Below are 15170 nucleotides of genomic sequence, written 5' to 3'. Positions count from 1 at the left end.
ATATGGGCTTTAGCATTTCTGTGCAACTCTTTATGGTAAAACAAGAGCAGTGAAAGGGAGGTCAGTGAGGACCGAGCTCTTATACAAAATTGAGCTCAGGGACAAAGAATCTCTTCCTTCAGAAATTGCTTTTAGAATGTGTGTAGATTGGATTAAGACCAGACCAAGACAAACCTGTAGAACACAGAGCCAGTTTTCACCTGGTATTGGCCAAAACGAAAGCATTGTTCCAGCTCAACTATGACCCATAAAAATCCTGTTGATTAGTTCTTGAAGTCTACTTTGGATTTCTTAACCTGCAGCTGTACTCAAACTCCCACCCCGCCGTGGGGTAGGGCAGTGCTGAGGCGTGATAAGGGCCTCTCTATTGAGCATTAGTTGGCAGAATTCTCTAGAACTTAGTGAGACCCTAAGTGTCATTACCTGCTTCTTAGCCTCCATTTCATGTCTGAGGAAATGCGGCTGTAGCCAGAGGCCTTGCCGAAGCTGCCAGAAGCAGGGCTGAAGTGAGCTGTTCCATGTTCCATTTCAGTGTTATTTCTGCTCTGCAGTATTCCTTTCACCTTAAGGCTACTATGTTAGTTCTATAGTTTTAATGGTTCTTGACATAATATTAGGATTTGGACTTATATGTTTGTATTCAAAATTGCTTTCCATTCACCTACTTCACTTTATAAGGAAGCCATTCCATTCTTTGGGATGTTGCCATCGGGACTGGCGACAATATAGCAAGCTTGGCAATGACATCAGAATGGAATTGTGGGCAGAGAAAAAGGGGCCTAGGAGCTTTGAGAAATTTTCATTTTTTTAACAAAAGTAATTATCTTGGAGCAAGAGAACCTCCATTCAGGGAAAAACATAAGTTGCCTTAGGCTTCAGGTACCTTTAAGTACCTGAAATTTCCCCCTTTCAGGGGGAAAATGCCTTTGGTGTTTTATTCTCTCAGCTCTCTCTGTTTTCTCCATTGGTAATTCCATTGGATTTCCAGGTTTTCACTATCACTTACAGAAAAAGAATTCAAAATTATTCCTTCAGCTATCATTTCCTAAGTACCCAGCCCCTTTTCCCAACTATGTCCTGGGCACGTGGTGCGGGCCCTCCCCAGGCTGCTCAAGTACAAAAGTACTTCCACCTACCTGGACTCCCAAAGATCTTATTCTCTACCTTTCTCATAGCACATCCTTGTTACTTAATAGAAGTACTTGTTGAGCATATACTGTGTATCAGGCACACACATAGGCCCTTTATATACATTTTCATTTAGTCTCCTCAGCAGCACTATAAGACCTAGAAGGGCCTCTACCCAGACATCCCAACTTAATTGGTCTGGGGTACAGCCTGGGCCTGGGGACCTTTACAGACTCCCTGGGTGACTCCCACGTGTGAGAACCGCTGGTGTAACTCCAGAACCAGTAGCCAGCTATTCTCCAGCAGTAGGTGCCACATTTGGAGCTTTGAAAAATAACCAAATGCTCGACCACAGCCCAGCCCAACCAAATAGTAATATCTGGGGGTTAGAGCGGGGAACCCTCCATGTGTGAACAGAGCTTCACAGGCGATTCTTCACATGACCAGGATGGAGAACCACCTTCTCAATCAGACATGGTACCATCTCCCCATACTACTGTACTGCAGGTAATTATGTATGTCCACTCTACTCTGTAGTCCATACACTCTTTAAGGACAAGTTTGCATTTTATTCACCTTGATCTGTTCCCTGGCACCTAGCAAGATCCCTTGTTCATAATATGTTTTAGAAACTAAAAAAAAAATTTAGAAATAAAATATAATGCCCTTTGATGACCTTATTAAAAAAACAAGGAACACCTTTATGCAATAATTAGTCTCTGTGTACTAGGTTTTTAATCTCTAACATACTGACCTAGAACTAAGCAAGTCATTTCAGTCCTCTGAGCATCACAGTAGCATGGCTGTGCACTGTCAGAGTCGGAATTCGAACCCAGCTCCTCTGACAACTCTCCTTCCCTTGTATCTCTGGCCTGAAAAGCAACTACAAAGGGAAATAACTATCTATGTGTTTTGATAGATGCTGTCAGACTTGTTTCTATCATCTGAACATAACCTGTCACATGTTGGCATAATGAAATGGATTTGGAAACACATATCAATTTAAAACCAAAAATTAATTATGTGACCTAAGAGATCTCCCCTTCTCATCAGTGGGACCCTTCCTACCTGCAGAGGTACATGTGAACAAACACACCCTTCAATTCTTCATTGACATTTCTTGACAAGTATTTAATTACTATCGTACATTGGTAATTTTCTTAGTTTTCCTTTTCTTGGTTTGTGCTATGTCTCAGACTTTCCAAATAACCTGAGATTCTGATTGTAAGGGAAGTTTATGTAAAGGTTTATATACAGATACTGAAGACAGTAAATTGGCATAATAGTTCATTCAGTTCGTGAATTCATTTCATGAATATGTGCACAAAATGTGCACAGGGCGAAAGTTGAAATGACAGACAAAGCCTGGAAACCTGGATTCCAGGCCCTTTTTTTTTCTTGCCATTTCCAAGACAGATGACTACACAGGGAGTGAACTTTCCAGAACTTTTTTCCTCACCTAAAAAATGAAAGGGACAAGGACCTAAACTAGACTCCCCCCCAATTTTTCTTTCAAATATTATTTTAAAGGATTGTAGAATTTCATAATTCATCACCAGGATTTTGGTCAAGATTAAATTAATAATTACTAGTTATCCTTATTATCCTGTTGATACTTTTAAAAGTGAATAGATTCATAATGAAATTTGCAGACTTCTTTATAATTTAGAAAGTGTTCACCTCCATTACCTCCTTTGGTTTTTGTAACAGGATTGCAGAATAGTTATTACCCCCCCATTTCACAGAAAGTTGAACTGAGAAGCAGAGAGGTTAGGTGACTTGCCCAGGGAAACGAAATCAGAAACTGACAAATCTAGAACCTACTGGACCCAACTCTGACCCTCAGCGCTACGGCCATGTCCACGGCCATGGGCCCAGCGGACCTGACGTGCGGACGGCTCAGCCCAGCAGCCTGTCTGCCTCCCCCAAATGTCTTCTAGCCCAGACACCTATCGATCACTTCAGAATAGAATACCAAGCAGGGACTTATTCAGCATATCATTCCTGGGTGTGTATTTTCCTGAGCATTTATAGATCTGTGTTTTTCCAGGAAGCTGAGTGTTCCCGATAATATGACGGATAATGATAAGTGAGCATCTGTGTGAGTCTAGCTGAGAAGAGGACCAGGAACTGTTACCACCCCTCCTGTGAAGTTAATCCAATTCCTTTTAGCTATTTCTTTATTAAGGAGTTCCTCCCCCCCCAAAAAAAATGTGACTGCGATAGCATTTCAGCATCGTTGCCTTTAGGAACATTTTCAAATATTCATAGAGTAGCTTGTCTGACCAAAGCTTAAAGCAAAGGCGCACGAAGTATGAATGTAGTTAACTTCAGATGTGGGTGGCCAAAAACTGCTCCTGAAATAACCTAAGTAAGCCTCCTCATTGGCGATACCAGGTGAGCAGCTCTGGGCGCAAACGGGAGGCGGCACCAGGGAAGAGGGGTGATTCAGAGCAGCCAGGACTCCGAGGGGCAGCCCTCAGGCTCTGGTCCTACTTCCCAACTGACCACAGCGTGGTTTGCTTTGGGAAAATTGAATAACTTAAGGGAAACAAAAACAAAATGAAAAAGGAATTCCCAGGCAAGCCCCTAGGAAATCAGACGCTAGGTCTTACTGCTCCTTGGAGGCCAGAGACCTGCTTCCCACTTGGTTCCTATGGCAAAGACAGAAAAGAAAAATCTCAGAAGATGGTCTGGTGCTCAGGGACGCATTTGGAAAGGCAAACCAATGTGGAAACAGCTACTGCATGGAGCTCCAGGGTCCAGTGAATCACAGCAATTACGTCTACAACCTGGTTTTAGAGGGTCCTCCACACTGTTTCTTAAAAACAGAGGTAGCACTCTCTCTCTCTCTGTCTCTCTCTCTCTCTCTCACACACACACACACACACACACATCTTCACCCCTCCCCCATACACCCAACTTCATCATCCCAAAACACAGCCACACAAATGCTTCCCACTTTCCACACTATCATGATTCTGTTTCCCCAAAACAGCGTGTAATGAAGTTAGCACTATGGCTCTTCTACAAGCAGTGTATAAGCAAAGGAACTTTTTCAAAGGATGCCTTTTGTTTCATTCTGGGTGGTCTGGACGATGTAGTGTATACTTTGGCTAAAAACTAAAAATTAGAGTTTAATATTCTCCTTCCTGTTTCTGCACAAGTAACCAAAACAAGCCCCACAAATGGTGCAGGTCTTCTTAACCCTGCTTCAGGAGGAGGTTGAGGAATAAGGAATGGAGGACCATGGCCCCTGACCTTCAAACTCTTGGGCACTGTGATAAATCACAGTATTACTGGGACTCAGGGCTGCCTATGAATATCTATACTCAAAACGGACTGTTCATGCCGTTGCCACTGAGTCTTTTATTCCGTGGAGTCTTTGGTTGGCCTTTGCAACACCAGCCCCAAATGGAGGAAAGCTCTGAGCCACACTTCTGAAAGAAGATGGCCATGTAGTCCCACTCAGCAAAGATCTGGAGAGAAACAAACATCATCCATTAACAAGGGCTGGTAATGCAAAGTTTCCTTTCATAGCTCACTGCTCAACTTTGTGGTCATTTTATCTGGCTATGAACTTCCTCTAAATGCAAAAAAAAAAGTTCTTGAAAAAATAGCAATAGCACAGCATAACGATAATGGTGCCTTGAGAAATGCTTGGAGCATAATATTCCTCTTTTGTTGCAGGCCTTGAGGACGCTGAGGGCACTTTGACAGCCATTATATTACAAAAGATACAAGCCAATGTAGGCTGTGCCAGATGTAATTTTGCCTTTCTCAAAAGAAACACTGCTACATCCCAGATGTAAATTTGACTGTGTCCTGCACTTACTGTTCCATTACAGGTGATTCACATAACAGGCCGGCTACGACTGAGGGTGTCGCTGTCCCACGGGAGGACCGTCCCCAGCCAAATCATGGGGCTCGTGGTCGTGGCGCATGCCTTGCCTCCCCCTACAATCAATGAAGTCAGAATCGACTGCCATATGTTCGTCACTCGAGTAAATATGGACCTCAATATCATTTACTGTGAAAATAGGTACTTGGATTTTGTTTCCGTTCACCCTGCTGTATGTCGCACATTGGTGAGGGTTGGCGTTTTCCGCAGCCTGAAGGATTGGACTCTCCCAATGAGGCTCATTATAAACCCTAATCTTATTTTTAATGGCTGCTTGGACTGACACCAAACATGCTTTTTATTTAAAATGGACATTGCTACCCTGATTTACATTAGGGATAACAATGGAATGAATGGGGATACCCAGACATCCATGTGCTATAATTAAGGCCCATTTTGGCCAAAAACCCACGGAGGGGGCAGGGCTGAGACATTACCGGGAAAATGATGCAGGAAAAGTTATCTCCTGATCCTCGGCCAGACCCTCCCCCTGACTACCACAGGGGCCCAGCCTCATAACGGTCAGCGTTCAGACGGGCATTAAGCCCACCACCTTAGTCATCTTAGGCCGCTATAACAAGGTACTGTAGACTGTTGGCCTAAACAACAGACATGTATTTCTCATTGTTCTGGAGGCTGGGAAGTCTAAGGTCAAGGTGCAAGCTGATTAGATTCCTGGTGAGAGCCTCCTCCTGGCTCACAGATGGCTGCCTTCTGCTGTGTCCTCACATAGGGAGAGGGGGGCTCTGGTCTCTTCTTTCTATGAGGACATAAATTCCATCGCAGGGGCCTCTGTCCCCATGACCTCATCTAAACCAGAGGTCCTACCTCCATCACATGGGGGGAAAGGGCTTTAATATACGAATCCGCAGGACACAGAAACATTTAGTCCAAAAGAAATAAAGAGAACCAGTAAGAATTTTGAGCACCCCAAAGGAAAAAAAAGACAAAAAAATTGCATCAGGTTCTGATTTTGATATAGGTCATCAGACTGGTCTGGGGCTTTCTACACATGTAGTAAGTAAAACTTTGTAATTCGCACTTTCATAAATTTAAGAAAAGATGACTCATTGTGTAAATGACTTGGCAGTCCTTCCTCAGGGTTGAGCTTTTATAAAAGGACTTTTGAGCCTTTGGTTGAAAGTTCACTTTTTCCATTAAGCAAAAAGCAAGAGACAAGGCAAAGGAAACTGCCCTGTCAGACCTTTCACCTGGAAGTCACCAACCATCATCAGACTAATTTAAGGAGAACAGAATCAGGGATGTGGGACGAGGGGTGGAAAGAGCTGTCCACATGCCGGCTGCTGAAGGCAGGGTTGGCAATGCTGTCCATCCCCGGTGCCACAGGAAGAACTGCTGAGTCGAATTTGAGATGCTTTGTGGCACAGAGTGTTGTCAGGCATGAATACAGTATATATCCACTGAGCCTTGTGAGTGCCAATGGAGGAAAAATGGAAGAGCGGATGGTCAAGTGGCTTGGGTAACCAACCTCTCCAGGGCAGCGCCAAGAGGTGGACAGACAGCATCTGCATTCAGTCCACGGGGAAGCCCTAACGATGTCGAGGTTGCGTTAGAAGTGCCTACCATTTCTGGTCAGGATCTGATTCAGAGGAAAGAATTCACCAGTGGGAGAAGATACCCACCTGACTCTTAATGTTCAGTGGGACAGAAGATATCATGAACCCTTCACTATTATTTAATAAGTAACTCTAAATCTATTTTTCAAGTCTTGGTGGCATTACAATTGTTATCATCATGACTGTATACTTGGCTATATCTAAGGTATCCTGGAATGACCACAGAATATCAGGAAAGACAACCAGAACGATTGGCAATCGTTGGCAAGTAATAATAATGATGGCTAACATTTATTGAATGCTTACTATACACTTGGCAATGTGCAAAGGTCATTATACACGGTGGGGCAAAAATAGGTTCATAGTAGTTCAGGTAGAAAATAATACAGTAATTAATATAATAAATAATAATACAAGAATGAGCCCTATATTTTACCTATTCACAACCGTAATCCCACACTGCGTACACCATCTCACTTAAGCTTCTGGATGGTTCTGTGAGGTAGGTGTTGCCATTGTCTCATTTCCCCCAAGGCCAAGATTTGGACCCAAATCTTCCAGATTCAGAAACCAGGCACTTAGCTACGTCCTGTGGGGTCACCCTGCATTCCGAATTGTGTCTTATTTTTCTTCAGAAGTCAGGTTAGATGGTAAGGAATTGGTCAGAATAACATATGCACCCATGAAAAACATAGTCACAGACCCATAAAGCTATTTATTTGCTAATTTAAAATGTTAGCAGCGTTGGACACCCAAGGAGGCAGACAGAAAGCCAAAGGATGAACTAGGCTACTGCTTCTTTGAAAACACATGTCAGCTCCTTTGGTTTAGGTTTACCACCAGCAATCCCTTAAAAATGAAATGGAGACTCATCTCCTTTACCTAAATGTACCCAGTGATTGTCCTGTCTCAAAACCAGCCCCTACTTTTCATTCCTGTAATCACAGATTAATTCTTTCTGATGCACTCCATGCACCCGGGTGCCTTGTGGCGCCACAGTGCCCCTCTAGTGATTGAGATGTTCTGCCATCACTTTAAGGTTTTTCTTCTTCCCATTTAAAAAACAAAAAAGTTTCCCACAACCCCTTATTAGCCAATACAATACAGCATTATCTTGCAAATGAAGGGGACACTAATCATTAAAAAGACCTGTGTGAAAGGTAATCACATATTTGCTCTGAGGGAGAAGTGTCCCTATGTCAGGGGCTGTGCTACCTTCATTTCATTCACTGTCCCCATCACCAACCTCTCAGGCCGTTTTATACGCAAGGAACCTGAGGCTCAGAGTGTAAGGTGCAGTCGGATTCTAATTCTAACAGAGGTCATCAGACTGGTCTGGGGCTTCAACACATGCAGTCAGAGGTCTTTGAACACACGGAGCTGGTCACATTCACCAAGGTAACAGGCTTCAGTACAGAGAAGTGCTTCAGTCATTTGGAAGGATTTCATTCAACTAAAGAATAAACTAAAAAATGTCTTCCCTAAGGAATGAAGGGGACTTTTCCCAGGGTTTATTGTTTAATTAGGAAATTGCTAACTAGAAACTAAAGCGGATCCTGGACTCTGCAGACCACTCTCCCCCCACCCCACCCCTCCCGGCCCCCAGGACAGCCTCAGGCAGAGCTGCCATCTGATGCCACCGGAGGAGCTGGCACATCTCAGACACACCAACAGGGGCTTTTTAATGACATCCTTGTTCCCTCGTTTGGAGAAAGGGGGTGAAAACTGTGTGGGGGGAAAGCAGCTAATGGTCTCAGGAAAATACCAACTCATCTGTTTTGTACTAGAAAACCAGGGAATCCTGAGAAAATACTCCCTTCTATTGCCCATTTTGTCTTATCTTACCAAGAATTCTGGCTTGGTCAAAAATATGATTTCCATTGCTAGGCACTGAGAAATTCACTCACTGGGCAGTATGTTTTCATTACACTTCATATTATTCTGCTCTTGTTTTATTTCTTATTTCCCTGCCTTGGGAGTCACATTTAGCTCCCCAGCAGTGATCTCATGAGTTTCTTAAACATGTCATTTCTAAAAATTCATTTCATATTATATGTCACGTATCCCCAAATGCACAGGGACATTAAAGAGATTAAACAAAAGATATAGTTTATTTTAGACTGACCAGCGTGAGTCTGTATTTGGAAAGGGGGGAGGACAGAAAGCATTCTGTCGTGTTCGTGTAAACCAGGCAGATTCTCCCAACGTGTTTTCCAGTTTTGTTCTGTTGTCCTGTGCTCCTGCCTGGGGACACTGACATCTGCACTGTCAGTGACAGAGGCTCACACACACGCAATCGCGAGCACTAGGCTGGCAGAGCTGCTGAAATGGCTGAAAAGTTTCTGTGTGGAATCCACCACGAAGGACCAGTTAAAAGGGGCAGGAGTGAGAACCGAGCTCCCACATGGCTGAGACTAAAAAAGATAATACCCCCAGGCATCTGTATGTCTCCGCATTTAAATTATATCCCTTGAAATGCCAATTTGGACTTGGTGCCAAGAAGCAGTTGAAGCCCTTTTTCATGGAAATACCCAATAGAAGACCAATCTGTTTAAATGAAAGGTGTCTCTAATCATTTGGTATAAACATAACATGTTTGTATTAGGTAACCTTGAATTATCTTGGCCTCTAATGAGGAACTTGCGTTGTTCCCGATTCTCAGTAGTTTCATCAAATTATATTGTCTAAATGTAAATTCTGATGAAAAAAAAATCCTATCTAATTATTTACACACGATTGCTTGATCTAGCACATTTTCTACTTTTTGGAAAAGCCTGCCATTCATTGAAGAAATGATCTTATGTATAAAGGACTTTCCCTCAAAGTGCCAAGTCCTCCTGGGTCCCCCGGTGGGATGAAAATTGCCAGTACATTTGTTTCTAAGTCGTCTGACCCTTTTTCTGTTTTCTCCCTTCCTCAATTCCAGTCTGTTGTTCTTGTTGCAGGATCAGCGATTACATGGATCTGACCCCTGTAGACATCGTGGGGAAGAGATGCTACCACTTCATCCACGCCGAGGACGTCGAGGGCATCAGGCACAGCCACTTGGACCGTAAGTCCCTCTTGAGTGTGGGCACAAGCGGGCTGGTTTTGTCTCTCTGCCTGTTTGGTTTCAGTGCTGGTTTCTCCCTTCTTGTCTCCTGTGTACCATTGGGATAACTGCCAGCATACAGTGAGATGTGAAACATCAATTCCTTCAACTTGTGTTGGAGTTACACTGAAAGTTGGACCTGAGGCCGAGGGAAATTGCTGGATCCTGAGGTGCTCACTCGGGTTTCGTGGTCTCTTGTGCTTTCTCTCCGATGAAGTAATGGTGGAACCTTTGTCTTAAGTGCTTTCTTGGCCCTTTCGTATTCTAGGGAGCAACTTCCACTCTGAAATTCGTGGTCTCAGTTTCAAAATATACACAGGAGAAGACAGGTTCAAACAGAACCTATAAAATTCCTACTCGACAAGCCACAAAACAAGGGGGAAGCCCAGGAACAGGGGCAGAACGCATGGTCTGGACACTGCTCTCAAAGGCAGTGTCTTCTCACTGTATTTCTGGAAAGAGGGTCATTGAGAGGAGCAGGTACCTCCATCTCCAGACTCCTGGGAGAAAGGAACTAATCTCTGAGCCTGGGTCCCAGCTCCTGAGCAGCAGGCTGACCTCCAAGGCACCTTTTGTGGCATTTAAGCAAAGCAGAACCAGCAGTTCTCTGGCTGGGTCCTAGTAGTAACCTGCCCACCAGCGTCCTCCTGCAGTTTTCCCTCATCAGACTCATCTGGGCTGTGTACACTGAGCACGGAAGGGGTCTGATAAGCCCGTAAGGTGAGAGGCACTGGGTAGACCTCTTAGGAAGGGGCTGTCCTTTCTTCTGCCACCCAGAGGCCCTTTTTGTGACCAATCTGCAGATTCTTCCTAAAAGAGGAGGGCCCTACCAGCTTTACTCCTCAAAGGTTCTGAACCCAGTCCTGAACTCTGATTTTAAATACATGCGAGGTGCCCCAAATGAGACGGTACACCTTGAAATTGATGCTTGTTGTAGTAAAAGCAGTCAGGGGGCCTTTGTATTTTTTTCCTCTCTCCTTTCTCACCATGGCTGAGGAGAGCTGTCTCAGATCTTCCCTTTGCAGTTGTTTGCCCATTTCAAACTTGGATATTCAAAAAGATAATGGAGAGACAGTGAGCTAGCCAAAGTCTCAGATTGGGAGCATCTCATTCCATGCTTTTAACCCTGCATTAGCAGCAATGACCTGGGACCAAGTTCAGTGTCAAACTTTGTATATGCCACGTCTGTGGGAAATGTCTGCCTTCCAGGCTGCCCAGCAGCAGATTCTACTCCTGGCAAAGAGCACGTGCCTTGGTATCGCACACCAGGGGGTTCAGGGGCACACTTGCTGCTTCAGATAAATGGGTGTTGTGTGGGGCAGGATCAGATGGCCCTTCAATTAATCGGGGGGAAATGATGCTGTTTCCTGAAAGGAAACATCAGGTTTTTGTAGCTGGGAATTTCAAGAAAATGGAGAAAAATTAGAATTTTTAGAGGAAGCTGTGAATATCTTTTTGAACCAATATGTGCCAAAGAACCAGACTTTAAAAGTGAATATATTCTTTTTAGGATACTATCATAGACCCCATGTGTGGGGAGAGAAGGGTGCTTTTTCATTTGGGAATCTTAATTGAGGTCTAAATTCAGAAACCCGATGCTACAAAAAAGAACTTTGTCATCCTCAGTTATTGTTTGGGAAACATCGTGCTCTCTCTCTGAGATTTGATTTGCAGCCTGAAGAAACCCAATTGCTCAGGTACAGAGAGCTCGGGCAGTTCATTCCTCCCCATAAAGCAAAGGGCTCCAACAAAATATGTTGGATGCCATTCTCTCTGATCTACTTTTATCTCATTTTCAGTAACCAGAATAATTTGAGAGTGCTGAAAATAAACAACTCTCCATTCACTATTGTGCTAGTCTCCTAATTTTTCTGGTATCTTGCCAGCTAATAAACAGAGAAGGTATGCTTTTAAATTCTGTGATTTTTTTCATTACTTGATATTGACATACTGGCTATTGCTTTATGATTTAGCCCACTAACCATGATTGAGTTCACTCTTTCAACTCATACACATGACTTCTAATTTTAAGTTCTTTTAATAACCTTAAACATATGAAAAACAAATAGAATGAGCTGATAATTCTGCACAGTAAAATACACTTCACATATTTAGCTATCACGCTGAGGAATAACTCCACAATGTCAAGTAGCACACAATTAGTAAAACTGTAGGGGGAGGAGAAGGAGTGTTTTGATCCTGAGGAATTTTGATCCTAATCAGATTGAAATTTCAGCGTTCTTGTAGTACTTAATATCTTCAATCACACACACACACACACACACACACACACACACACACACAGATCCAACTGATGTCAATGTCAGGTTTTGCATTCTGTGACTGAAATAAAATGCTAAAATATACAAATGCATCTCGCTTTGTACAATAAACATTAGCATCATTATAAAGTAAGATTGAGTCTAAAATTGTGTGATGGAATATCCCGTGTTTACCTAATTCTCTAACCAGAGCCAGCCCAGTAACAAAATGACAGAGCATGCAATAAGTCTTGGTTGTGTAAACAGTGGGAAAAAGGCAAAATGCCAGCACAGCATCTTGCTTGTCCAAAGCCCTAGGCTATTACTGAAGGATGCCTTGACTGTGCCTTCTTGGCAGGAGAAGGTCATGGTGACATAGAATCAGCCCAAGAATAAGACAGAATTCTAAAACAAAGGGATGGTTCGAAAATAAACCACATTAACTATTTAGCTTTTCTTCCTAAAGCTATTGGCACAATTCCTGGTTCTGTCCACGAAAGACAGTTTTTAGTTATCTGATAATATTGTTGATACTTTGATATCTGTCTTGTGCTCCAGTTTATGGGTAAAACTTTTTTAAAAAGACTCAATAGACTTTGATAACCCAAAATGCTATCTTTATCACTTATATCTCTTTTCCTAGCATATACGTCTGCAAATCCTTAGGCAAACTTGTCTCTAGGATAAGAAAAGTAAAAGGAAATCTCAGCTGCACCAGCATTTGACAACTTTGATAAATTGAACCAAGAACGTTGGGCCATCTACTTTCCCATTAGGTTAGCATGAGATACCTGATAGTTCACTGGGTTTCAATGGAGAGAATCACTACAAATCACATTATCTATACTAACATGGTAAGTTAGTGAAATTATATTGGTGTTCTAAAACCAGGGGAGTATCACTGTAGGTCCTCCTTTTTTCACACTGTGAGCAAAATCCTCTGATTTTTTTCTCTTTGTCACCTCACTGAAGTCACTGAACCCAAACTCACTGATTCTTCAGGTCAAATTGACCAAATCAACATGTCAAGGTTTGAATTTTAAACCATTCATATTAGCATTTTTTGAGCATCTTTGCCTATCACCCTCTAGTTCTCCACTGCTCAGGAGGTATTGACCTTGAGATGACTAGTCATTGTCACCCTAGAGTCGCATGTTCCAGTTCCATATTGAACATGAAGGAAGCAGCACAACCACCTACTACTCCACCTGTACCTGCAGCCTGAAAAATAGAAGGGCAAGTCATAGGTGCTGAACCAGACAGAGATACATGCTTCTCTTTAGTCCCTTTTAACCCAGGCTTTTGCCTACGGAAAATACTAAATTTGTCTCGAGATACCCCTAGGGTTCTCCCCTGGTCAAATCAACAACTCTCTGCAACCTGGAAAGAGTCCTGAGGAAAAACTTCCTTTCCCTTTATAACACTGTGCTCCACCAGCAAGGTCCATGTCTGGAGCTGTGGGTTTTAGAGGAGAGAAGCCAGCAAGCACAGAGGTGGAGGCAGTTTTCCCTTCCCGAAACCATGCAGGATGAGGAAACTCTGGGCTATTTCAGAAAGAAAGACGGACTTCCAGCTTTTCTATAAGATCATGGAGAATTAAAAAGCATGGTCTGTTCAATGTATTTGGAGGTGGTTAAAAAAATACAGTAGCCTAAGTGTTTATTTCTTAATTACTAAATTCTATACTTCCTAACAAAAGGAATACACAGCTACCTGGCATAATGCATCCCATGCTGTTTTGCATCAATAACCTCTACACTTTCCTCCTGAAGGCGTCTCATCGCCAATGCATGCCGACTGCTTAATGCAGGACTAATTAGTATATCCCCTTCCAGTCTGCAGGCCCTCCATTGTAATTCCTTCCCAGCTCATTTTTTTCCACAACGGAGCATCAATCAAAGTAAGTGCCCTGCCTGCCTAGGAAACACAAGATGTCCTCCGTGCATTTGTCATCTGCCACACAAACAAAGAGGGAATTTAATCGTTGATTTGGGTATGCTGCCATTGCACTCAGTAAAGGAGGCTGCAAGTGAAGGGAGAAGGGCAGGTAGGAAGTTTGATGGGTGGGCTAAATGCAGAGAACACGGGACTATCTTCTATTCTCTGATATTAGCTTTTTTTCAGGCCTGAATCTTTAGGGATTTAGCTACAGCCTAATCATTGGCTGGACTTTTTTTCTCCAAAGCAAATGATTTTTTCCTCATCCTCCATATAAATATGAAAATTACCACGAAAGGAACTATGTGTAGGAGCTATCATGTCTGACTTCTCTTTTAAAGGTGTTATTTATTTATTCTTAGAGAGGGGAAAGAAGGAGGAGAGAAAGAGAAACATTGATGTGAGTGAGAAACCTTGATTGGCTGCTTCTCACAGGAGTCCTGACCTGGGACTGGGCCCACAACCCAGGCATGTGCCCTGACCAGGAATTGAACTGGTGACCTTTTTGTTTTACAGGAAGATACCCAACCAACTGAGCCATGTCAGTCAGGGGATGTCTACCTTGTTCTAAAAGCCAAGTCAGCCTAGATGGTGCGCCTGTTCACTAATTAAAAAAAAACTGTAACATGGAGACAAAAAAAAGTCAGGTTTTTATACAGGAGTAAATTAGCATTTTTATTTTATGTTTTTTCTTGGGAGGGAGGAGGGTGGCAAATGCTGATTCTAGATTTTCAACTCCAAGGACAGGTAAACACAGAGACCAGCAAAAGCCTAGCCACCAGCCCAGTGTCCCTGCTACAGTACATTACAGAAATGCAGGGTTTCAGGCACACCCCAGGCTTACTGACCTGAACTGCAGTTAACAAGTTAACAAGCACGTTAACTTGCTTCATCGACGTGAAAGTTTAAGAAATATTGACTATACTAGTATTTAGAAGGCATCATTTTAAATGGAGTAAAAGTAAACACAAATCAGCTAAGAATTTAAGGATTTCATTTTCCAATTGGGTAAGTTTATTAATGGCAGTAAAATATGAGTAGTGATTTGACTCTCAGAGTATCTCCATCAATGTTCAAATGAAATGAGTACGTGATCACTTGCTAACGAGATTAACTTCATTACAAAGATGTAAAGCTTTGAATATCAGTGGAGAAAGTTGAGTATAAATAGCAATAGTGAGTTTATAATCAAAAGGCTTTCAGTTTTTTCCCAGGTTAATACTTTCCTACACACAAGTGCCTGTGTGAATGAATATTCCTGTGCCGTGTTCTTG

General features: G+C 42.8%; 1 protein-coding gene across 1 annotated transcript in view; it reads left to right on the top strand.

The window, feature by feature from the left end:
- The window catches only part of NPAS3 (neuronal PAS domain protein 3), an 843234-nt gene that overhangs the window by 811814 nt on the left and 16250 nt on the right, over nt 1–15170 (top strand). The window contains exons 8-9 of the mRNA XM_053670519.1: nt 4977–5170; nt 9552–9658. Of these exons, the coding sequence (XP_053526494.1) occupies nt 4977–5170; nt 9552–9658 (301 nt within the window). The remainder of the gene's footprint in view (nt 1–4976; nt 5171–9551; nt 9659–15170) is intronic.

The sequence above is a fragment of the Artibeus jamaicensis genome, unplaced genomic scaffold (genome assembly GCF_021234435.1).
Source record: "Artibeus jamaicensis isolate MK-2021 breed Jamaican fruit bat unplaced genomic scaffold, CSHL_Jam_final contig_588, whole genome shotgun sequence".
Classification (NCBI taxonomy): domain Eukaryota; kingdom Metazoa; phylum Chordata; class Mammalia; order Chiroptera; family Phyllostomidae; genus Artibeus; species Artibeus jamaicensis.
This window is presented reverse-complemented; position numbering and strand designations above follow the sequence as displayed.